This window comes from Scardinius erythrophthalmus (assembly GCF_964197995.2).
Source record: "Scardinius erythrophthalmus genome assembly, chromosome: 2".
Taxonomy (NCBI): domain Eukaryota; kingdom Metazoa; phylum Chordata; class Actinopteri; order Cypriniformes; family Leuciscidae; genus Scardinius; species Scardinius erythrophthalmus.
In genome coordinates, this window is record NC_138222.1 from 6,541,075 (window position 1) to 6,566,585 (window position 25,511).

A 25,511-nucleotide genomic window follows, 5' to 3' on the forward strand; every position below is an offset into this window, starting at 1 on the left:
TGAGGATATGAAAAAAGCGAAAGTATCGTTCAGTCAGTCACCATCAGTCAGTCAGTCAGTCAGTCAGGGCGGGTCTGGGAAACGCGCTCGCGCTGCAGGGAAGCAAGAGACAGTCATTACACTAATGTTTGGAATTCCGCTTCCGTTCAGTGGAATTCAATAATTCTCCACAACTTTAAACCCGCACGTCTAGATAAGAGGCACATTTACTGTATTGTCAAATGGCTTCTTCACCGCAGAAATCACCGTCCTCGCCGAAAGCTCCCACTCCGAAGTCGCCTTCCTCCAGGAAAAAAGATGAGTCTTTTCTTGGAAAACTTGGTGGAACTTTAGCAAGAAGAAAAAAGGCAAAAGAAGGTGTGAATTCAACTTCACTGCATGGATAGCCGCTGTCTCTGATATTAGGCTCTCTTATATTTGATTCTATGAATGTCAAATAAATCTCTCTGCTCTCTAAAGCTCACTGATGTTAAGGCATGGATCTGTCTGCTATATACTGTAAATAGTTATGAACACCTGCACTGTGTTTGTTTCATTTTATTTTTTACAGTGTCTTACGTAATGCAGTAGTGCAATCTTATAATAGGCCTATATAAATTATACAATATAGGCTAATATATGTTTAATACTAATTTAACATAGGCTAAGTTAAGATATTTTAAAATGTGCTTTTTATCTCAGAAAAATCTCTTTCTTTCTTTCTTTCTTTCTTTCTTTCTTTCTTTCTTTCTTTCTTTCTTTCTTTCTTTCTTTCTTTCTTTCTTTCTTTTGTCATGTTACTTGTTTAATTTTGACCATGTAAATTGTAAGTATTACACTGTTGTTGATATAAACTTAACAATGTGAGTGTTTACAATAGGCTGCCCCTCTCTGCTGTGACCATATAAGGAAGAAAAGTGGCTGTTTTAAATAGCCTATACTCATTGTGAGATTTTGGGTTAATGTGTAAAGGATTGAAAATGATTGCCTAATTATTGCCTAATAATTCTGGGTAACACTTTATTTTACAGTGTCCTTGTTACACATGTTACATGTAGTTACTGTAGTAATATCTATAATAGGCATAATTATATGCAACTAACCCTAAACCATCCCTACCCTAACCCTATAGTAAGTAGGCTACATGTAGCTAATTATTATTACTCAGTACTTAAATGTATGATTACACTGTAAAAAGGACGCCTTAAAATAAAGTTACCAAATTATGTTGTGCATATAATCAGTACACTGTCAGAAATGTTTCAAAATTATTTTAAAACAACAATTTCTTAATTTTTCCTAAAAAATCTGTAATCCAAACATAAGAAGAAAAAAAACTTGAAGAATTGATTGTTTGTGTATTATATATATATATATATATATATATATATATATATATATATATATATATATATATATATATATATATATATATATATACACACACACATATTTATACTGTATACAGCATAGGAGAAATTGTTTGTCTTTTTTTTTTTTTTTTTGGTCCCATGTGGCAGAGACATATTTAGTTAGCTGGTATGTTTATTTGTGGGTTTAGATTTTCACTGAGCGAAAGAACCGCAAGCCACAACAGGAAGGACCATATGGCACCCCGAGAGAAATGAAAAATCTTGTCAAAAGTTCATTTACAAGCTGTAAATCTACTGTTATGGATACGTTCTAAACCTGTGAGTTCATTGGGAAGTTGCTTCTCCTTGCCGTCCGCTGTTAGAAGCAGCAACGATGGCAGGATTCGGCGCTGATTAAAAACAGGATGTCGATATCTCTAGGGATCTGTACCGATTCTTCTTCTGGACTGCCTCTCACAGAGATGTGCTCCAGCATTGCTTTACTGATCGGCCAGTATCGACGGGCCACTGGGCAGATGGAGACAGAGAGGGTGTTTAGGAGATCACCTGCTTGAGACACCATGTGCTGATTCACAGGATGGCAGACAGGGTCAATTAAATGAGAGATTCAATGGAACAGCAAGATTCAGAGGCTTGATCTATAAGCATTAACTAACACTAATCTGTTAATAGGTTTGAGAGTTACACGTTCAATGTCCACTATAACAGTAGCAAGCTAACTAACGATAGCAATTCCCCACTGACGGCATATTCATGTCATAGAGCGAATTGCAATCCCTTGTGAAAAAGAAGTGTGCTTAATTGTGTAGAATGTGCACCAAACCCAGCCCGATCTGCCGGCGATTTGATTTCGCCCTCCAGCTCAGGCTGGAAACATGTACATTCTTCTATCCTGCTTCCGTTACAAATCTGCGGGGACCAATCACACTGGCTTATCCACCTGGCGCGCTATTGGCTCTCGCACGACCGTCAATCCAATTCCTTTTAACCTCTCGACGATGCTCAATGGCTTCTTTAGTTTAGCAAACAAATCGCTCCACACTCTCAGAAAAAAAGGTACAACAGCTGTCACTGGGACAGTACCCTTCAAAAGGGTTCTAATATGTACCATTTAGGTACTAATATGTACAATTTTGGTACCAATATGTACCTTTGAGGGACTAAAATGCACTTTTTAGGTACAAAGGTGTACCTTTTGAAAAGGTGCCGCCACAGTGACAGCTTTTGTACCTTTTTTTCTGAGAGTGCAGTTGGTGTAAATACCACTCGCTTTCATGTTTTTTTTTTTGCACAACCTGAAAAAAAAAAACGCTCGATGCCATTGTTGCCAGGCTTGTGCACAATTCAGAATTGAATTGAGAATGACTCCTTCTCCTTAATTCCAATTCAATTCTTGAATTTGAATTGATGTCAAAAACAGGATCTAGAATTACAATTCGAATTTGAATTAAAGGAAGCAGAATTGCAATTCAATAAAAATTCAAAGAAATTCATATACATATTTTTAGTGAAGTGTTTAACAATGAAGCTTTACAGTATATGTCAGATATGATTGCATTATAAATGATATTAGTTTGAACTACTTGTACAGATTACATTAAAAGGATATGTTTTCCCAAGCAATGAATGTTAAAAGCAATGTTAAAAACAAAATTAATTAAACAACATTGAGGGGGTAATTTATTTCAAGAATTTGATCAATATCTATTTTAGAACAAAATGTATGCAGGGTTGAGGAGTAAATAGTTATGTGAAATGAAATTTCTGTTATTAAATTACAAAATGAATGTAATTGTATTTAGTTGTATTACTGAGGTAAAATGTTTAATTCAATTAGTTACTAATCAACTTAAAACGAAATTGCTTTGCATTGATAAAGTTATCCAAATAAAGTAATCCAAACCACATTTATAATGGGTAACTAATAACAGTAAGCAATAACATTTCCAAAGTAACCTTCCTAATACTGAATGCATGCGAGACTCAACACATTCTCTCTGTTGTGTGACTGTGTGTAATTTCTTTGAATTGCCATGAATTTAATTCCACTTCCTGTCATTCCAATTCCAATTAAATTCAACGTCCTGTGGGGCGGAGTTAATTCAATTCAAATTCAAATTCATGAATTGAATGGAGGCCAATTCTGAAATTCTGAATTTTTCACAAGCCTGGTTTCCGCCACAGAATAAAACAATTTAAAAGATAACTGCAACTTTTTATCTCACAATTCTTCCAATTCTGACTTTTTTCTCACAATTGCGAGAAATAAAGTCAGAATTGAGAGATATAAATTCCAACCTGAGAGATATAAAGTCGTAATTACGAGATATAAAGACAGAATTGTGAGATTTAAAGTCAGAATTGCGAGACATATAAAGACAGAATTGCGAGATATAAAGTCAGAATTGCGAGATATAAAGTCAAATATAAAGTCAGAATTGCGAGATGTAAAGTCAGAATTGCAAGAAATAAAGTCAGAATTGCAAGAAATAAAGTCAGAATTGCAAGAAATAAAGTCAGAATTGCAAGAAATAAAGTCAGAATTGCGAGATATAAATTCCGACCTGAGAAATATAAAGTCAGAATTGCGTGATATAAAGCCAGAATTGCGAGATTTAAAGTCAGAATTGCAAGAAATAAAGTCAGAATTGCGAGATATAAAGTCTCAATTGCGAGATATAAAGTCATAATTGTGAGATTTAAAGTCAGAATTGCGAGACATATAAAGACAGAATTGCGAGATATAAAGTCAGAATTGCGAGATCTAAAGTCAAATATAAAGTCAGAATTGCGAGATGTAAAGTCAGAATTGCAAGAAATAAAGTCAGAATTGCGAGATATAAATTCCGACCTGAGAAATATAAAGTCAGAATTGCGTGATATAAAGCCAGAATTGCGAGATTTAAAGTCAGAATTGCAAGAAATAAAGTCAGAATTGCGAGATATAAATTCCGACCTGAGAAATATAAAGTCAGAATTGTGAGATATAAAGCCAGAATTGCGAGATTTAAAGTCAGAATTGCAAGATATAAATTCCGACCTGAGAAATATAAAGTCAGAATTGTGAGATATAAAGCCAGAATTGCGAGATTTAAAGTCAGAATTGCAAGATATAAATTCCGACCTGAGAAATATAAAGTCAGAATTGCGAGATATAAAGCCAGAATTGCGAGATTTAAAGTCAGAATTGCAAGATATAAATTCCGACCTGAGAAATATAAAGTCAGAATTGCGAGATATAAAGCCAGAATTGCGAGATATAAAGCCAGAATTGCGAGATATAAAGTCAGAATTGCAAGAAATAAAGTCAGAATTGCGACCTGAGAGATATAAAGCCAGAATTGCGAGATTTAAAGTCAGAATTGCAAGATATAAATTCCGACCTGAGAAATATAAAGCCAGAATTGCGAGATTTAAAGTCAGAATGGCAAGATATAAATTCCGACCTGAGAGATATAAAGTCAGAATTGCGAGATATAAAGCCAGAATTCCGAGATTTAAAGTCAGAATTGCAAGATATAAATTCTGACCTGAGAGATATAAAGTCAGAATTGCAAGATATAAATTCCGACCTGAGAAATATAAAGTCAGAATTGTGAGATATAAAGTCAGAATTGCGTGATATAAAGTCAGAATTGCGTGATATAAAGTCAGAATTGCCAGATATAAAGTCTGAATTGTGAGATATAAAGTCAGAATTGCGAGATATAAAGTCGTTATTGCGAGTTATATAGACAGAATTGTGAGATATAAAGTCGTAATTGCGAGACAAAGTCGTAATTGTGAGTTATAAAGTCTTGCGAGATATACAGTCAGATCATATACAGTAATCAACCAATCAGATTTGAGGGACAAGTTTACAGTTTATGTCAAATTTAGGCTTTCATCCAGTTAGATGCTTCTACACCAGTGTTAGTCACTTCTGTCCTTCGGATGAGACGTTAAACCGAGGTCCTGACTCTCTGTGGTCATTAAAAATCCCATGGCACTTCTTGTAAAGATTAGGGGTGTAACCCCGGCGCCCTGGACAGATTCCCTTCATTAGCTCTTATCAATCATGGCCTCTGAATAATCCCTATATACATTAAAGCCATGGCTCTATCACTCTCTCTCCTCTCCACCTATAGCTGGCGTGTGTGCGAGCGCACTGGTGCAGTCGTATCATACGTCTGGATACTGAACACTGGTGGGTGAGGAGAAACTCCTGATATGATTGTGAAGTGCTTACAGTAGTGCATTGTAAAGCACTATATAAATGCCTCATTCATTCATTCGTTCGTTCGTTCATTCATTTATTTGTTCGTTCATTTGTTCATTCATTCATTCGTTTGTTTATTCATTTATTTATTAATTCGTTCATTTGTTCATTAATTCGTTCTTTTATTCATTCATTAATTTGTTTGTTTGTTCATTAGTCCATTCATGCATTCATTCATTAATTTGTTCATTCATTCACTCCTATATTAATTTATTCATTCGTTTGTTCATTTGTCCGTTCATTCTTTCGTTCATTCATTTGTTCATTAATTCGTTCATTCAGTCATGCATTCATTTATTTGTTCATACATTCATTCGTTTATTCGTTCATTCGTTTGTCAATTAATTAATTCAATCATCCATTTATTAATTTGTTTGTTCGTTCATTCATTAATTTGTTCGTTCCTTCATTCATTTATATATTCATTCATTCATTCATTCATTGTAGAGTTGGGTTTAGGGGTGGGATAGGGTTAGGCTTAAATTTTCAGACAGAATTGTTGTTTCAGGATCAACAAAACATGTTGACCCAGGAACGCGTCTAACTCTGCAAAATCAGGATTTATAAGAAAATAATTCTAGAGAAAGAATTTAGTTAAAATTCTATAGAATATTTTGTATAATAAAAAAATACACTCTTCACCTTCAACATAATGTTGAAATGGGATTCTAGATATTTTGTACTGGTTTCTGAACATTTTTCATTTTGGCAAATATTGCTGTAGGCTATTGATTGAAGGTCTGAATTGTAGTTCTTTTGTTAATCTGAACGTGTTCAGGGATGAATGCATAGCATTAAATGAGAGGCTTTGAGTAGCCCCCTCCCCAGTGAGGCTAATGCTGCATAACTGACCTCCAGCGATGAGAGGCACAGCTTAAAAAGAGCTGTGTGTTCAGCTCTGCCAGTTCTTTGAGGATTGCTGCTAGATGATGCTACAATTTATGAGGTCATATCATACAACATTATAATAGTTTGAGCGAAAATATTAAGCTACTCAAGGTTTCTTGCATCAAAACACTGATGCTTTTTCAATAACAAGACTTAATATCTGAAGTAATTTTGCTTCTCCTTTTCTTCTTTCTTTTTTTACCTGGCTGTGACTAATGGACCAAGTTTCTGAACGTACGAGGCTTGGCTGACATATAAAGATGTTAATTTATTGATCTGTTTTAACATCAGAAAGTTGCAGAGGTTCAGCTTCAATGAAAGGTCTTGAGTTCAGACTTTGAAACTTACTGTATATTTCATCGTACATTGAGATCTTGTGATGGCAAATTCCGTTTTTCATGACATGAAGCATGAAGTGGTTCAAGAGAAAATCTTTTTATGTCATGTGTGTTGTGATGCATTTCTTTTCATAGTGTCTGAGCTGCAGGAGGAGGGTATGAACGCGATCAATCTGCCCCTCAGCCCCACACCCTTTGAGCTGTACCCTGAAGACACCATGCTTGGTAAAATTTCTCAACATTACTAATTCAGAGTTCAACCACACAGCCTCTGTAAGCCTCTAAAAGCTGCTGTATTTCCCATTTCTCTCAAAAGACGAGAATGAAGTCCGTACCATGGTTGATCCCAACTCAAGGAATGATCCCAAACTCCAAGAGCTGATGAAGGTAAATCAACTGTTCTTCTTCGAGAGCTTTGGCCTTTTTCCTTCACTCTCTTGCAACTCTCAAGTGAAACAAGTTAGTCTAGTGGGACAGTTGTCATCTATCATGCAAAGATACACATGTTCAAATCCTGATCTAATTTTATGCCATAAAAGAGGCATTTTTGGTTCCCCCCCCCAAAAAAAAAAAAAAGATGAAAAGTTCTTAAAATAACCAATTTTTCTTTGTGCAAAGAACCTTTTCTACTATAAAGAATTTTGTGGAACGGAAAGATTCCATGGACATTCTTTATGGAACCATTAATGCCTATAAAGAATTTTTATTTTAGAGTGTACATCAAAGTAAAATAGAGACTCAAAAGATCACATTGGCATTCACAAAATAAATTATATATAAAAAATTAAAGCTGCAAGCAGCGATGAAAAGGGCCCTCGCACCCGTGCCACCGCCACCCGGCGCCTTTAGGAAAAACAGAGCACGGTGGGCAGTAAATATAGGAGGACTATGTCAAAGTAATTTGTATTTGCCACACTTCCTGCTACCAGCAGGTGGCGCTATTACTATAACTGAATATGAGCATGGTCATGTGTTCAGGACAGGACTCTTATCAAACATGTGAAGTTTGGGGCAGATTGGAAATTGTATGCCTGAGTTACTGCAGGCTGTCTGTGGTTGCCTAGCAACATCGGAACTGCAAGCAACATTAATATTGAACTTATCTGATCATGCATATATCACCAAAAGGCCGAAATGCACACCCTTCGATGAAAACTCAAGATCTTCGCAATTTAACGTCACAAAGGCCTTAAGATTACACTCACCAAATTTGAAGAGGATCAGATCAAAACTGTAGGAGGAGTTCATTAAAGTACAACATCTGGAAATGGCAAAAACTGCCCAAAATCTGAGAGGAAGTTCAAAATAGCTGACTTCCTGTTGTGTTTAGGGCTACGCTCCAAGAGACTTTTTTGTAGGTATTGCGTCATTGTAGGTATTTGTAGGTATTGCGTCATTGTAGGTATTGCGTCATCATGTATGTACCAAATTTAATACCTGTACGTGAAACCAGGAGCCGGTGCAAAATGTGGGGGCAATAATTTACCGAATTTGCCCCACCCAATTTTGAAAACCATATCACACGTACATTTTCACCACTTCTGAAGCGTGTGCAAAGTTTCATGAGTTTTCGAGCACGTTAAGGCCCTCTAAAAAGCTAAAAATATTTATAATTTTATATCATCCTTCAAATCATGTGAAACATGATTTAAAGACATTCACTTACTAATAACATAATTCCCTGCTACTTTGGGATGCATGGATGATTGCAACTCGCATGCATATTCAATTCGTCATTTTTCAAAGATCCCACTTCTCCGGTGTTTCTTGACAGGTGCTCATTGATTGGATCAATGACGTGTTGGCGGGAGAGAGAATCATTGTTAAGGATCTAGCTGAAGACCTCTATGATGGGCAGGTTCTTCAAAAACTCTTCGGTGAGGAATCTGTTCTGGAAAAGAGCCTATATTGTTGTTCCATTAAGACCCAGTATTGTATTGTGTTTTTATTCCCAGAGAAACTGGAGGGAGAGAAGCTGAATGTGGCTGAGATGACTCAGTGTGAGATCGCTCAGAAACACAAGCTGCAGACTGTTCTGGAAAAGATCAATGACACCCTCAAAGTTTCCTCCAGGAACATTAAATGGAATGTTGACTGTATGTACTGTAGCTTTGGCCTCTTTTCTCTTTGGCACGCTGTAATTATACCGTTCATTACTGTTCATCACTCAACCAGAACGGTTAGTTTAATTCTTTTTAACACCATTTGTGGTCACTGGGTATTTCACTGATTCTGCTTAAAGCTAGGGTAGGCAATTTAGGAGCAGCTAGCAATAGCAAGCTAGTTTTGAAAGCATTAGATCCCTCCTGTTGTTGCTTCTGCTGTTTATTCTGTTGTGTTTTTCTCAGCGGTTCATGCGAAGAACATTGTGGCCATTCTTCACCTGCTGGTGGCTCTTTCTCAGCATTTCCGGGCCCCCATCAGACTGCCAGACCATGTGTCCATTCAAGTAGTCGTGGTCCAGGTGCTTTTATTTCTCCGTTCATAATTTATAGTTGATTCATTTGCTTTAAGCTTCTCAGTTGCTTTATTGTTTTACTCACGTTTAAGGGTCTTGTCACAATGGACCTGAATGAAAACATGAGCAACAACCTTTGTAACAGTTCTGTGTAAATGTTCATAAATCCATATTGTCGCAATATGGCAATTGACTTATTGACTGAATAATTTTCAAATATTTTTAAATAACCTTTGACCATAAATATACCATAGTAATACAATACTGTTTTAACTTGGTATCTTATTTTATTGTGATGTTACTGTAATCACAATAGCAGAAGCTTTGTTTGCCCTGGTGAATTTCTGATAAAGGTTATAAACTTTCCCTTTCTTTTTACATTATTTAATAAAATGTTTCACTATCCCAACAGAAACGAGAGGGAATACTTCAGTCTCGGCAGATTCAGGAGGAAATTACAGGCAACATAGAGTATGTTTTTATTTTTAATTCATGACAGGCCTGGCAAATAAAAGAGTAACACTTTACAGTACGACATGTTAACATGAACACAATAGTTAGCATTAAATGCACTGAACTAACAGTAACCAACAATATATTTTATAAACATTAAAGGATAATTCCGGTATTTAGCACGTTGAGTCTCTTTTCTGGTTTGTTTTGGATGAACTAGAGTGGTGGACACGTGAATTTTGACGATGGGTCCTGTCTCGACTTTTTGACTCGTTTAGAATCGCCTTTGACCGCTTCAGAGTGGCTGGCTACGGGCATGCACGAACATGTCCTTAAAACAACCCTTAACCCCTCATTTACACTGCACACGTGTGCGGTGCGTTACGTCTGCGACAAGGTTTTATTCCGTCCTCCACGCGGTGCCAACTCACACCAGGAGCATTTCAGAAGCGGAGCGACTGGATGCGCGAGACCACGTGATTTGCCTGTCCGACGTGATTTTTCTTGATTTTGGGGGTTTCTACCTTACAGTCTATGCTTTCTACCAAGGATATATTGGTGTGCAATACAATCGGGAGTCTGCACATGGTGTTAATTTTGAAATTGACAGTGTTTTTTTACTTTTATTTTGTATTTCCGGTGCGACTTGGACGCGCGTCCGTCAAAAATAGACTAGGCGCCTATATTTAGCGAAGCGGCGCGGAGAGCCGTTTCTGGGAAGCTTCTGAAACGCGCCGCGTCGCGGCCGGTGTAAACACAAGCATTGACTAGAATGGGCGCGATCAGCTCCGGTAGCCGTGTCGCAGCCGTAATGCGCCGCAGATGTGTGCAGTGTAAATGAGGGGTTAGGCCGGTGACACACTGGATGCGTGGCGTTTCTGTTGCGTGTCAGCTGCGTGGCGGCTGCATCGCGTTTTCCATGTCTTTGCACAAGCGTGTCTGACGCGGCGCTGCTGCTGCTAGGTGACATATTGATGACATGGGGAGAGAGTTGTGGAAGGCCTATACTTCATGTTAAACATAAATATATAGCAGCAAAGACAACGTCGGCAGTGTTGACGGCAATATAGACTATAGAATATTTCGTTCTGTATTGACAGGTGCAGTATTTGAAAATCGATAATATTTTTTTAAATTGCATTTATATTTGCATTTATGTCAAACCCTAGACACTTTCAAACATCAAAATGACATTTATTAATATGTATTCGTGTCAAAATGTCATATAAACATCTTTTCCTATTCAATTTTGCCTGGAAACGCTTCCAAGACGCTTGCGTGTCGCGTGAAAAATAGGCGTCGGTTCTATTTCTAGTAGGCACGCGTTTTCCGCGCGGCTCGAGCCGCGCCTGAGACGCGCGTGTCACGCACGCAGGCCGAAATAAAAACGGACACGCCACGCAGCTGAGACGCTCACGCCACGCATCCAGTGTGTCACCGGCCTTACCCCTCATTTACACTGCAAACGTCTGCGGTGCATTACGTCTGCGACAAGGTTTTATTCCGTCCTCCATGCGGTGCCAACTCACACCAGGAGCATTACAGAAGCGGAGCGACTGGATGCGCGAGACCACGTGATTTGCCTGTCCGACGTGTTTTTTCTTGATGTTGGGGTTTCTATCATTTAGTCTATGGTTTCTACCAAGGATATTGGTGTGTAATACGTTTGGGAGTTTGCACAGGGTGTTTATTTTGAATTTGACAATGTTTTCTTTTACTTTTATTTTGTATTTCCGGTGCGACTTGGACGCGCGTCCGTCAAAAATAGACTAGGCGCCTATATTTAGCGAAGCGGCGCGGAGAGCCGCTTCTGGGAAGCTTCTGAAACGCGCCGCGTCGCGGTCGGTGTAAACACAAGCATTGACTAGAATGGGCGCGATCAGCTCCGGTAGCCGTGTCCCTCATTTACACCGCACACGTCTGCGGCGCATTACGGCTGCGACACGGCTACCGGAGCTGATCGCGCCCATTCTAGTCAATGCTGGTGTTTACACCGGCCGCGACGCGGCGCGTTTCAGAAGCTTCCCAGAAGCGGCTCTCCGCGCCGCTTCGCTAAATATAGGCGCCTAGTCTATTTTTGACGGACGCGCGTCCAAGTCGCACCGGAAATACAAATTAAAAGTAAAAGAAAACATTGTCAAATTCAAAATAAACACTCTGTGCAAACTCCCAAACGTATTACACACCAATATCCTTGGTAGAAACCACTGTATGGTAGAAATCCAAAAATCAAGAAAAAACACGTCGGACGGGCAAATCACGTGGTCTCGCGCATCCACTTGCTCCGCTTCTGAAATGCTCCCGGTGTGAGTTGGCACCGCGTGGAGGACGGAATAAAACCTTGTCGCAGCCGTAACCCCTCACCCCTCATTTACACTGCACACATCTGCGGCGCATTACGGCTGCGACACGGCTACCGGAGCTGATCGCGCCCATTCTAGTCAATGCTTGTGTTTACACCGGCCGCGACGCGGCGCGTTTCAGAAGCTTCCCAGAAACGGCTCTCCGCGCCGCTTCGCTAAATATAGGCGCCTAGTCTATTTTTGACGGACGCGCGTCCAAGTCGCACCGGAAATACAAAATAAAAGTAAAAAAACACTGTCAATTTCAAAATTAACACCATGTGCAGACTCCCGATTGTATTGCACACCAATATATCCTTGGTAGAAAGCATAGACTGTAAGGTAGAAACCCCCAAAATCAAGAAAAATCACGTCGGACAGGCAAATCACGTGGTCTCGCGCATCCAGTCGCTCCGCTTCTGAAATGCTCCTGGTGTGAGTTGGCACCGCGTGGAGGACGGAATAAAACCTTGTCGCAGACGTAACGCACCGCACACGTGTGCAGTGTAAATGAGGGGTCATTTACACTGCAAACGCCTGTGGTGCATTAAGCCTTGGTTATACTTTCGCCTGGCTCCTCAGCGCGAGTCTCCGCAGACTGCGCGCGCACCTCCCCAAACGGACGAGGCGTTTATACTCGACGCGCTCGCCGTTGTACTATTCTTTGAAACGATAGGGGGCGACTCCAGTAATTATCCTCTAACCACCAGGAATCAGCGATGAGAAGAAGAAAGCTATACACACGTGACAATGTTTATTTTAGTACACGGCCACCAATACCACACTACAAAAAGAATCCTGTAAAACCCAGTAAACCCTGAGATTATTGCTAGTGACAATAAAACAAAATATATGGATATGAGAATGTGTATACAACATAACTAAATTAACAATCTCTTACATATTTTCTAATTTCACTAAACATTTAAGTTTTGTGAACATTTTTATTAAACATGGACCTTTATGTTCTTTAAAAATACTTTTTATGCTATTGTATGCTCATTTTTAAAATGTAAGCAACTCATTTAGACGTGCAAACTGGGTGCTAGTGTGGTGAGAAGTTCGAGCTCGGCCAGATTCGGCTCGAAGTCGTTCATCTTCGGATGCGGCGCCGCGCGCGTTGTTACAAAATCTGCCGTGCACACCGCCAGGCGAAATGGGCCCTTGCGCACCCAACGCGCGCGACCGCCCACTCCGCGATGACGTCATTTTTGCCGCGCGCACCTTCGCGCTCGTTCGGACGCGTCGAGTATAAACCAGGCTTTACGGCTGCGACAAGGTTTTATTCCGTCCTCCACGCGGTGCCAACTCACACCAGGAGCATTACAGAAGCGGAGCGACTGGATGCGCGAGACCACGTGATTTGCCTGTCCGACGTGTTTTTTCTTGATGTTGGGGTTTCTATCATTTAGTCTATGGTTTCTACCAAGGATATTGGTGTGTAATACGTTTGGGAGTTTGCACAGGGTGTTTATTTTGAATTTGACAATGTTTTCTTTTACTTTTATTTTGTATTTCCGGTGCGACTTGGACGCGCGTCCGTCAAAAATAGACTAGGCGCCTATATTTAGCGAAGCGGCGCGGAGAGCCGCTTCTGGGAAGCTTCTGAAACGCGCCGCGTCGCGGTCGGTGTAAACACAAGCATTGACTAGAATGGGCGCGATCAGCTCCGGTAGCCGTGTCGCAGCCGTAATGCGCCGCAGACGTGTGCGGTGTAAATGAGGGGTTAACGTTCGTTTTCAAAACTGTGCAACTCACCGAGTGGTTAGTGATGTTCGTTGATGTTCCTAAACAAGTAGAGTAGCAAAATACAGTTTCTGTCGTGTTTTATTTGGCATTTTGTAAAATCCCTCTGATTTCTGTTGGAGGACTTACGCCGGTTTCACACTGCACGCGATAGCAGAGCGTGAGCAGAGCAGGAGCAGTGCGTATGGTGAGCAGGAGCAGGACACGCGCGTTTTGCTTTCACACTGGCAGCGTTTGTCACGCGCGGCTGAACCGCGGCTTGTGTACAGACAGAGTACTCTATAATGGATAAGTTGGCATTGCTTTATTTCGTTTTCAAATACATTTAAGAGAAAAGACTTGTCAAGAAGCTTATTTTATTAATCATTTCATTTATATAACTTTTGATTCGTCTTTGTTTTTATTGTTCGGGCAACAAGTTTGTTTTTGGACATTTGTTTTCTTTTTAAATTGCTGTTGGTCATTTGAGTGACTGTTTAAAACACAATAGATATCATCAATGCGCTTTTTGGATAACACTGCGGTGTATTTTGCCCATGATCAATGCGTGTCACTTTAATTCAGCGTAAGCGGCGCGTTAAAAATAGACTGGGCGCCGAAACTATCGCTGCACTGCTGTTCCTGCTCTGCTCCTGCTACGCGCTGCCGCGCCGCTTCTGCGTGCGATGTGAATGCACTCATTGAATAACATGGACGCCGAAAAAAATACGTGCTGCTCACGCGCCGCTGACGCTTGCGGTGTGAAACCGGCGTCATTGCTCGTTGATTTTACTGCGCTTCAGACTCAAATACCGAGCGGAAGTTTATACGCGGTTGATGTAAGGTATCTGAAAAAATAGTTCCACTCTAGCAAATAATACGGATTGAAATCATGCATTGCGCCGATATATTTGTTTTTAATCTTTAACGAACATCCCTAACCACTCGGTGAGTTGCACAGTTTTGAAAACGAACGTTAAGGGTTGTTTTAAGGACATGTTAAATTGTGCATGCCCAGACAGCCACTCTGAAGCGGTCATGGGCAATTCTAAACGAGTCACAAAATCGAGACAGGACCCATTGTCAAAATTTACATGTCCACCACTCTAGTTCATCCAAAAAAAAAAAAAAGAGACTCAACGTGTCCTTTCATATTGGTTCAAATATCCTTTAACCAATATGAATAAATTATACTATAAAATAGGCTCCTCTTTATTCTTAGTTTAGTTTATCTATAAAAAACTTTATATGCTGTAAATGCATTTATAATGCTAAAAGCACCGATATACTTCAAGCGAAATCGCAGAACGAACCTGTGTGACGTCATTTTGAACAAAATCAGGCCAACACTGTAGTTCTGTCAGGACCACTATCATCAAATACGATTGACAAGTAGCATACAGTTTGGATGGAAGGATGGTTCTGTTCAGGGCAAGAACAGCCTAGCATGGATAAGAGCAGCAATAACCCCCCTTATAGGGTAAACAGAACAGAACCAACATGAATGTATTGCAGATATCATTAATTCAATATTTTAATGTGCAACATAATTCGAGAATTTAATCTGATTCAAAGGGGAATCAGAATGCCATACTGACTGGAGACAGGAGGAGCTGGAGATGGAGGAGGGTAATTCGCTCCTGAGAAATGCGATAGCTGCTGATAATACTGAAGGAGCTTATATATGGATGCTGTGATAGGCATCGTATTCCTATAGGTAGACGCGGAGTCTGATCCACGTCGAGGTCAGATGTCTGTGAGTGAAAACGTAAACACACCGGAGCACCGCTTTATAGAACAAACTGAAGTTGTAATTCTAATTCAAAAAGTCACTGACCCTGTGTTTCATGTTTAATACTGTAAAGCTGCAGCTTACTGTATAAAGTGCTATATAAATTAACCTGACGTGACTTAACTGGAGTGCTGAATTGCAGAGTTATGCTTTCTTAACTTCTGTTTTCTCACCGCTTTCATTTTTGATGTGTTTATTTTGTTATTGAGAGGAAAGCGCGCAACACATATTTACATATTCATCTAAACGTTGCTCTCAGCAGTGGGTGTCATGGGTGTCAAAGAGTGAAAAAAGAACTTCGCCGTGAGTATATCGGGGCCTTATTTCCCTTTTGCAGGACAAAAAAAATGGAGAAAATGAACAATAAGGCAGAGAACAACAGTGTCTGTCGTATTGTTTAACGTGTATATGTTGGGTTAACATGTTAAAATATGATCAGGCATCCGGTGGCTTTATCATGCAGTGACATGAGAGTCATGTAGCAGTGTGTGTGTGTGATTTGCAGTGGTTGTAGAGGTTGAGCAGCGGGGCTGTTGCTCTGCCAGTTCTCCACTGCTGCTGCTGATTATCAGTGGTCCAGTGGGCTCGAGATAAGGCAGAGAGCAGCTCCTCGGGCAGCAGCTGCTGAGACATGCCTCTGCCCCGGCAGAACTGACTGTGGAGCCGCTGCCGGGCACACGTCCACTAGGCCAATATCCTGGAACCCAGTTCTGTTTGATCGGCCCGCTCCTGGGACCGGAGCATCCCCTTCCCCCCTAATCTTTTTGTTTGCCTTTCATCCTGGCACTCTTGATACGACCCTCTGATTTTGCTTGTTATTTTGCCATTTAGTGAATGTTTGTGTAAAACCCTTTCAGTCAAAGATAAATAGATTGTGGGTCTCTTTTGTTGCTCAAATTATTATTGAAATAATAATCCTTTCTTTTCCCTTCCCCATAGGGCATTGTCTGGAAGATATGGTGTGTATTATTATGTTTGCTTATATTAAAATTCATTTACAGTGGCCTGAATAACATTTTGAACAATGTATGAATGCATCTATATTAGATAGATAGATTTAAAATAGAATTTCTTTTCTAATGAAATTAGACATTTTTGAATAGCAAAATGATGTAATGTGTAAACAAAAATGTATCAGTTAAAGTCCTCCAGTAGTTAATATTTTTTTATCCCTTAAAACTCATCTTTGATCACCAAAATGACATATTTAAGCGTTTTTTTTTCCTTGAAAAAAGTCTTCATGCCTTAAAGTAGCTTGAATGTAACTCTACACTCTTTCCTCATTTTTTATGGTTCTATGAATATGCAAATGAGCCCCGCCTCCACTCACTCACTCAGCTCAGAGATCCACACGTTGACGATAACACGTTGATCTGATTGGTTACAAGCTAGTTTGTGACGTCAGAAACGCCAGCGATTACAAACCGCGTTTTTGAGACTGTCTTTGGTTCACTGCAGTTTTAAGGAGAAAACACTCAGCAATGGTGCCGACTTATGAATTTACACATGGTTTTTCTTAAAGCATATTCAAAAGACCACATAGACATATAAATAACATTAAAAACTTAATTTTCACCACAGGGGACATTGAATATGTAGCCTACACTAATATTGTACTATATCCAAAATACAGGAAAAAAAAATATGTGGTTTGAATAGCAATGCAAAGTGGCACAATTAGAAAAAAGGGATTTTCTAAAATGAACCTGTAAGAGTTTGGACACTTTATTGTTGTCAAATATTCATAGTTGATGTGATGTACTAAACCTTAAAAATAAAATTTGATATGTTTTCTAATGCCTCCCTGCAAATGAGCAATCGTGTCATATTTTACTCTAACAGAGCGAGATGCCTTTGATACCCTTTTTGACCATGCGCCAGATAAGCTGAATGTAGTGAAAGAGGCAAGTGCACATCACACTATTTCTTGAGAGGTTTTACACACTGAAAGGTTTGACACTTGACTCTTGGTCTCTTTTGGTCTCTCTTTTTTTCAGACTCTTATCACATTTGTGAACAAGCACTTAAACAAGTTAAATCTGGATGTGTCGGAGCTGGAAACGCAGGTAACATGATTTTGACTCACAGAATATCACAGACGTGCATATCCAAAAAACTGAAATCTTAATGTATGCGATTCCCTATAGTTTGCAGATGGCGTGTACCTGGTCTTACTGATGGGACTCCTAGAAGGATACTTTGTGCCCCTCTATAACTTCTTCCTCATCCCTGAAAATTTTGATCATAAGGTAAATTACTGTGACAATATTGTTAATAATTATAAGATTAAAATAGGCAATATAAATTACTACTGACCTCTGTTTTGAGACATAATTCTGAGTAAAAAAGGCTCATTGGATAAGAAAACTATGTAGGGAGGAACTGTATTTTAATGATCATCAAATGACATTTTCAAGCTTTAAGACGTTCTTAAACGCATTGTAAAAGTAATCCATATGAATCATGCAGATTAATTCTTCTATAAATGTACATACAGTACATAGAGCACATCAAATATGGTTAATGGCAGCTCAAACATGCTTGCATGACATGCAATAACGAACCTCAAGCAAGAAAGTTTGCACTTTCATTTTCTATATTTGAAGTTCTATGAATATGTGTTGATCTATGTTTGTATGTGAACAAATGAAAAAAAAAATCAGTTCATCATATTATATGACAAAATCTCCTCAGAAGACTTGGGTGAAACTGCTTGATTCATATGGATTACTTTTATAATGACTTTTTGAAGCTTGAAAATTTTGGTGGAAAGCACTGTCAATGGAGGGACAGTGTTATTAAAGGTACAATACGTAACTTTTTTTGTTCAAAATGAACAAAATTTCAATGTCAATACATCATCAATCCTTCTTCCAAAACGTGTTTTTGTCTTACCCTGATTCACTATGGTAAGCATATTATAAGTGCTTATATTTTAGACCTAGCAAGATGATTTTCACGAGAAATTCCATACATATGTCACTCGCCCGTGCGCATCTCGTCATATCCGTAAATAGAGTAAAGTTGCTGTGGCTACTTGGACACGTATATGGAGTTTCATAGGTTAGTTGTCACAACGAATGAGAAAGGTTGACATGGAGCCGCTAAATCTCCAACCTCCGGGAAATCATCTGTTTTAAGCAAACGGCGAACAGAGGAGAGAAAAGAGAACGCGACAGAGCTCGTAATAAAACAAGAATCAACATCGGCTTGTTTTTTCGGGGATGTCGAGAACTGAGGGATTTAAAATGTTGTAAAAGCGACATGGAGATGATGGCGTTTTTATTACTAAACAGATGGGTAAGGTATTTTATTGTACAGATAAATTGCCATATGTGCTCTAACAGAGTTCATTGTTAAACATTATCTATTATGAATGGTCATATTCATCCACACAGTCACGCAGAGCCGAAGCACAACCAAAACAATGTTCTTCTGCAAAATGCATGCAGTCTTTTTAAAGGAACACGCCGACTTTTTGGGACTTTAGCTTATTCACCGTATCCCCTAGAGTTAGATAAGTCCATACGTACCTTTTTCATCTCCGTGCGTGCCGTAACTCTGTCTGATGCACCCACCGCTAGCCTAGCTTAGCACAAAGACTGGATGTAAATGGCTTCAGCTAGCATACTAATTCCAATAAGTGACAAAATAACACTTCAAATTTTTTCAGTGTATACACTAGTGAATCGTTCACAATAAGACTAGTAAAATGCATTAACAAAAAAAGGTCAGTTTGGTCTTTTAATGCCAATATTTGTTTTAAAATAGTTGATTTTTCAATGCCACTTACTCACAGCATTGTTTCACATGTAATGTATCAGGTGCACAATGTTTCATTTTCCTTTGAACTGATGCAAGATGGCGATTTGGAGAAGCCAAAGCCCAGGCCAGAAGGTGAGATTAAACTTTTCTCCCAGCTTCTTGCAATCCTTGTAATGAATAATGTGCTTCACGGTGCTTGATTTCTAAGGAACAGTCATGACATGATGCCTGATTGCAGTAGTTTATTGTAGTTAAGAAGAGTTGCCATGTGTATTAGTTGAATTGATCTCCTCTACTGTTGCTGTTGAACTACTTGAATGAGAAGCTAATCAACAGATGGGGCTGGAGTTGTGCTGTGGTTGCTTTACTCGAAGGCTTTGTTTAAAGCCTCAATCGCATGCTGAATTTACAATTGCATTTCCATTTCGCTGCAACAGAGTTCCTCTGTGTAATCTCAAGGCTTAAACAACATCTGGTTAATGTGGCGCAGATGATCTAACTGAGAATATGCCTTATGGGCGGCTGTTACTAAATGAGGTTTAATGCAAAATACATTGACACCATGAAATGTGTTGCTGTTAATTATTAGTGGTGATTTCTAATGCAAGCGTCTTTATTATTTCTCATTGCAGGGTGAGAGATTAAAATATAGCTAGTGACCAGAACATGATATTGATGTGGGTGTGGGCTCTTTTTACTTAGCAACACCCTAACAACCACTTAGAATCCCTTGTGAACAAGTGTGCTTAATTGTATTGAATGTGCACATGTAGTGTAGGCCTACTTAAAGAGAGGATTTCCATGACCATATTACTTAAAGGGTTCGTTCACCCAAAAATGAAAATTCTGTCAGTAATTACTCGTCCTCATGTTGTTCCAACCCCGTAAGTCTTGCGTTCATTTTCGGAACATAAATTAAGTTATTTTTTATGAAATCTGAGAGCTGGATCACTCCTCCATAGGCTTCTATGGGATCCAAACTTGCCGGCCCAGAAACGTTAGTAAAGACATCGTTAAAATAGTCCAAGTGACTACAGTGGCTCAACCTTAAATTTATCAAGTGACGAGAATACTTTTTGTGCGCAAAAAACACAAAATAATAACGACTTTATTCAACTCTTCATTTTCTTCTGTGTGGGCCTCTGAGTGAGTTCACGTAGTGTAACAGCGCAGCGCTTCTGGGCTCACTATTGGCCAGCATCACACGCATCACACACATGACCAGCGTCGGCCAATAGTGAGCCTACGTTCTGACGTACAACCCAGAAGCGCTGTGCTGTTACACTACGTGAACTCACTCAGAGGCCCACACAGAAGAAAATGAAGAGTTGAATAAAGTCGTCATTTTTGTTCGTTTTTTGCGCACAAAAAGTATTCTTGCCACTTGATAAATTTAAGGTTGAGCCACTGTAGTCACTTGGACTATTTTAACAATGTCTTTACTAACGTTTCTGGGCCGGCAAGTTTGGATCCCATAGAAGCCTATGGAGCAGTGATCCAGCTCTCAGATTTCATCAAAAATATCTTAATTTGTGTTCCGAAGATGAACGAAAGTCTTACGGGGTTGGAACAACATGAGGGCGAGTAATTACTGACAGAATTTTCATTTTTGGGCGAACTAACCCTTTAATACACTTAAAAAGTGCAATGTCAAATGAAAAGTTTTACTTTAAAGTGCATTGTTGTTTTTATTGCATTTTTTGCATTATTCTGTAGAGAAAATCTAGTTGTTAATTAATTTTAGAAGCAGCACTTGACATTAGCAGTTGAGGTGTCTGGTATGTCAAGAGAGAGGAAAGATTATGTTTTAGATTGAAATGAACAGTGCATACAGTCATACCTCAGTGATGTTCTGATCTTTTATGTGTCTCCTCAGACATTGTCAACTGTGACCTCAAGTCCACATTGAGGGTCCTCTACAATCTCTTCACCAAGTACAGGAATGTGTAGTGGCAGAGAGGCAGCGAAACTGCTTGATTTAATAAAGCCAAAATGCTCAGTACACAGAGATCACATCCGTATCAGTATTATATTGCTGTTGTATTTTTTATTTTTTTTTGTATTTCTTTTATGTTTGAAATTGAGCATATACATTTTATTCAGTCTGAAAGATATTTAGCAATCACATTCCGTTGACCTATTTATATAATATTAATATAATATTTTATGATGAATATGGTAATGGACATATGGAAATAATGCACAATACTGTGATACTGTAAATGTATTTTGTTTGTTGGCTTGATTTCTTCAAAAACAAAGAGTCACTTTGGATTCTTTGGCTTCATCTATCAAATGCATTTAAATATATATGAAGTGTGTTTTTATGATAGCAGATACAAGATATAATAGTAACCTATTCTTTTAAAATGGATTGAGAACAATTAGGCTGTGGGATAATTATATTGATGCATGAAGATGTTTGCTAGATTAAGAAAGTAGCATGGGCATTCAATTAAAATAGATTCAATTAAATTGTTTTTGCACTGTAGAGGTTTAAAGCCACCATGAAATCAAATTTGACCAATTTTATATTTTTATGGAATATGTAGTTTTTATTATATAAAGATTTAAACATTTATTTATGTTCCCTCATAATTTTGAATCAAAATAACTTCCCAAAATAACTTCTCCATCTCTTCTCTTCTCTGATGACGAGGGCGGGGCAACCTGTCACTCACATGAGATCCACCAATAGCAAACCACAACCATCCAATCAATTCCTCCTGGACAAAATCAAGTCCCGCCCTAAAAAATAAATAAAAATAAATAAATCAACTAAATAATTACATTTGCAAAAAGCACATACGTTTACTGTAAACAATTATATTATCAAGAAGTTCTGAAAACATGTTTTTACAGTAACTCTTTTGAAGTTATACAACTATTTTTTTTAAAGCAGTTTAATGTAATTTAGGTTGAAATGACATCCAAGTTGATTATATTAAAAAATTTAAGGCAGCAACTTTTTCTTTTTTCTTTTTTTTTACAGTGTTGAATAAGTCTAAAATACAAAATAATGAGCTAAATTATGATTAGTAGGACTAAAGATCAATTTCCAAAAGGATAAACATAAAGTAACTTAAAAAAAAAATGTTTTACATTATAGTCATTGTTTGTGAAATGAAATGGTAAATTTTATTTTAAAATGTTAAAAGATAATGGTTAATACAGTTTTATTTATGATATGGTCTTACATTTATTTTTATAACATGTTTTTGTAACGTTTTTGATATTTTTACTATTTGCAATGGTTACTTTTTACTGTTTTTATAAGTGTGATTTTTTTAATTTAATTGTATTAAAATCAATTTGGGTCAGTTTGACCTTCAAACATCATAATAATTCTTTCAGTCATGACAACTCTTGGATTGAATCAAACAGCATTTATTGCCATACGGGGCACGGAACATACATAAGCATGCAAACATTTATTGTCAATGTTTTCAATTAATTTCAAGGTTTTCAATATTCAGCTGTATACATTCAGGCGGTCACATTAGCGATTTTCAGCAAAGTTTCGAAAAGGTCAAAAAAAGGTCATTTGTCAATATAAAGGCGGTGTATAAAACAGCACAGCTCACACAAAAGCCACTTTCTGTTTCCAAGCAACTTTCTGTTGATCAATGCAGCAAATTCGTGTGACCGTGAAGTTTGCATAGGAAATTTTTCGCCAGATTTACAGTAATGGCTAGATTGGTTTAGGGGAACGATTGCATGTCACCACTTTTAACAATGTATGTGGAGAGGAGAGACAGGAAGGTCCAGTGCAATAATTCCACATAAAGTCTCATATACTGACAAGCGCAAAAGTAACGGATCAGTCCTAAAAATTGCAGGTTGTCTGTTGTTTCGTGAAGCTACTAAATTGCAGACCCGCATTGCAGGCTGTCCGGGCATATGAAGTGTTTTTAAAAATAATGTTCTCCCTATCATGTACTGTGGCTGGTGTTAAGTGCTGGTGTTTAATACGAAACGTGTGTTTAGGAGAGTCTGCAACAATTGCCTTTCGATAAACCTTTGTTCCGACGCATTCTCTGCCGCCCCATTATCACTAGAGGTAGGGGATTTAGTGGTGAGTGTGTCTTCATCACAGAAGAGCCTTTGAGAGCAGAAATAACAGAGAAGAACACCTGTGCAATCGAGCGTCCTGCGCGAAGGTGTCCTGCATTGTGGTGTCCCCACCATTAGCAGCCCGCTGCAATTACCTTCCCCTGAGTTTCCTTCTGATCCCTCCCTTCATAATATCAAACAAGACCATGAGAGCGTTTCTGCTTCACCGAGCCAGAACCGCTGTTTACTCACAAATACAAAGGGGTGAGGCGAGGAGCCACGGAAATAGCTGCTAAATGCTTGACTCTCACTGGCCAAGCATCTGATCTGAGCTTCTATTGATTTGTACTAAAGATCCTGGTCATTACGAGTAATTGATTCTAGCATCTAAGCAGTGTCTTTAGAGGATTATTAGAATGCCTCTGGCATTTATTCCCACCAGAGAGTGCTTTTGAAGCTTTTTACATGTTACGTTTTATTAGCAAGGGCTTGTGTTGGTAGAATAGAAATTGCAATGGGCTAGTGTTTAAATTTATTTTCATAAAATGGAATTCTCCATATTTACTTTACACAAGGCTATACCTAAATCACCAAACAGAACCTAAACTAAAGGTTCTGTTTGGTGATTTAGGTAGCCTTGTGTAACAAGACCTTTATTACTGAAGGTCTTGGCTCTCAAGCTCACAAAAGCTCACATTTTTTCCCCTACAATATAAAATACATCAGTACTCCATTTAGATTTCTTTAAAAACTTTTACTTATCTCGTAAAAAAAAATTCATTACTAACTAGTGGCTAAATGGGACTGCAGAGTTTGTCAGAGACATTAAAAGTCATGTCGCCAAACAGGTAAACTCATCTCTACACGAATCAACTTTTACAGCCTCATGGTGTTCATCATGTTATCAGCCAATCAGACTTTGACTTTTCTTCTTCGGGAAAGCAGTTTAGTAAGAAATAGTCATTAAACGGACTGTGGGCATGTGGTTTAGATAGTTAGATTAATGGTACACAAAATGTTCAAAATGTAAATTAAAATTACATTACATTAATGTTTAATTTGTACATAATGAATCCATCTTCCAAACCGAGTTTTTTGTCTTATTCTGAATCACTAAAGTTGGCTACTCCGTGTTCTCTCCATTTTCACGATTCTCCACAGCCTTTAAGCCCAATTCTGCGTCGAACTTACGCCGTAGCTACGTCATAGGCTGTGTGTAGCGCGCGTACCCTTCGGCGTACCCTGACGTGCACCTCTTCAAAAATGTAACAACGCGTCAACTCTACGCGGACGCAAGCGCTGTGATTGATCTGCTAGGACCACTCCCTCAGGTTTCACATGCTCGCTCTGCGCGGTCAACGCGGACAACGACGCAGAAGTATAAATGAAAACCAACACGTTGCCTACAGCGTAGAGGCTCCGGCGTAGGTCCGACGCAGAAGTATAAATCAGCCTTTAGCCGCTGCCTGTAACGCGCTGGATCCTTCACTGGAAACCGGAAGTAACTCACTCCCTCTAAACGTTCACTCTTTGAATTCTTGCACTCGGGAACAATACAAGTCTACACCATGTCTAAAAGTTTGCTTAGAAGTATTTCCTATTAGAGTAAGGTGGTATTTAAATGTCCCGTATTATGCCCCTTTTCACAAGATGTAAAATAAGTCTCTGATGTCCCCAGAGTGTGTATGTGAAGTTTCAGCTCAAAATACCCAACAAATCATTTTTTACAGCATGTTTAAATTGTCATTTTTTGGGGCTCAGAAAAACGCGCTGTTTTAGTGTGTGCCCTTTAAATGCAAATAAGCTGCTGCTGGACGACACAGGGGGCGGAGCTTCATGAGCTCGCGCTCAGTCTCTCAGGACAATTTCATCTCACGGAATGATGATAATATCAGAAACTCTCAGTAACGGCGTTCAGTTCGAGTCGGACAATAATGCCTACAGAGTCAGAGTGTTGTATAGAGATGAAACAGGTATAGTTTAGTAGTTTAATGACGGTTATTATAACGTATTTGTCATCTGCTTGTATGTATCCATTATTTATTAATAGCCTACAAGTCTGCTGTCTGAATAATGATCAAACATAT

General features: G+C 38.7%; 1 protein-coding gene across 1 annotated transcript; it reads left to right on the forward strand.

Annotated features, from left to right (window-relative positions):
- The first annotated feature begins 119 nt into the window (after nt 1-119).
- parvab (parvin, alpha b) lies at nt 120-21,404 on the forward strand. The gene is made up of 13 exons (XM_081355566.1): nt 120-357; nt 6,972-7,061; nt 7,153-7,223; nt 8,611-8,713; nt 8,792-8,932; nt 9,185-9,300; nt 9,707-9,765; nt 16,546-16,565; nt 17,449-17,510; nt 17,604-17,672; nt 17,754-17,855; nt 19,431-19,503; nt 21,248-21,404. The coding sequence occupies exons 1-13, from the start codon at nt 222-224 to the stop codon at nt 21,319-21,321; spliced, it is 1,116 nt and encodes a 371-aa protein (XP_081211692.1). The 5' UTR covers nt 120-221; the 3' UTR covers nt 21,322-21,404.
- Nucleotides 21,405-25,511: the final 4,107 nt, after the last annotated feature.

Coding starts and splice junctions, on each gene's coding strand:
- parvab (XM_081355566.1), top strand. CDS start 222: ATGGCTTCTTCACCGCAGAAATCACCGTCCTCGCCGAAAGCTCCCACT. Junction 358..6,971: donor AAGAAAAAAGGCAAAAGAAG/GTGTGAATTCAA, acceptor TTCTTTTCATAG/TGTCTGAGCTGCAGGAGGAG. Junction 17,511..17,603: donor AGCTGAATGTAGTGAAAGAG/GCAAGTGCACAT, acceptor TCTTTTTTTCAG/ACTCTTATCACATTTGTGAA.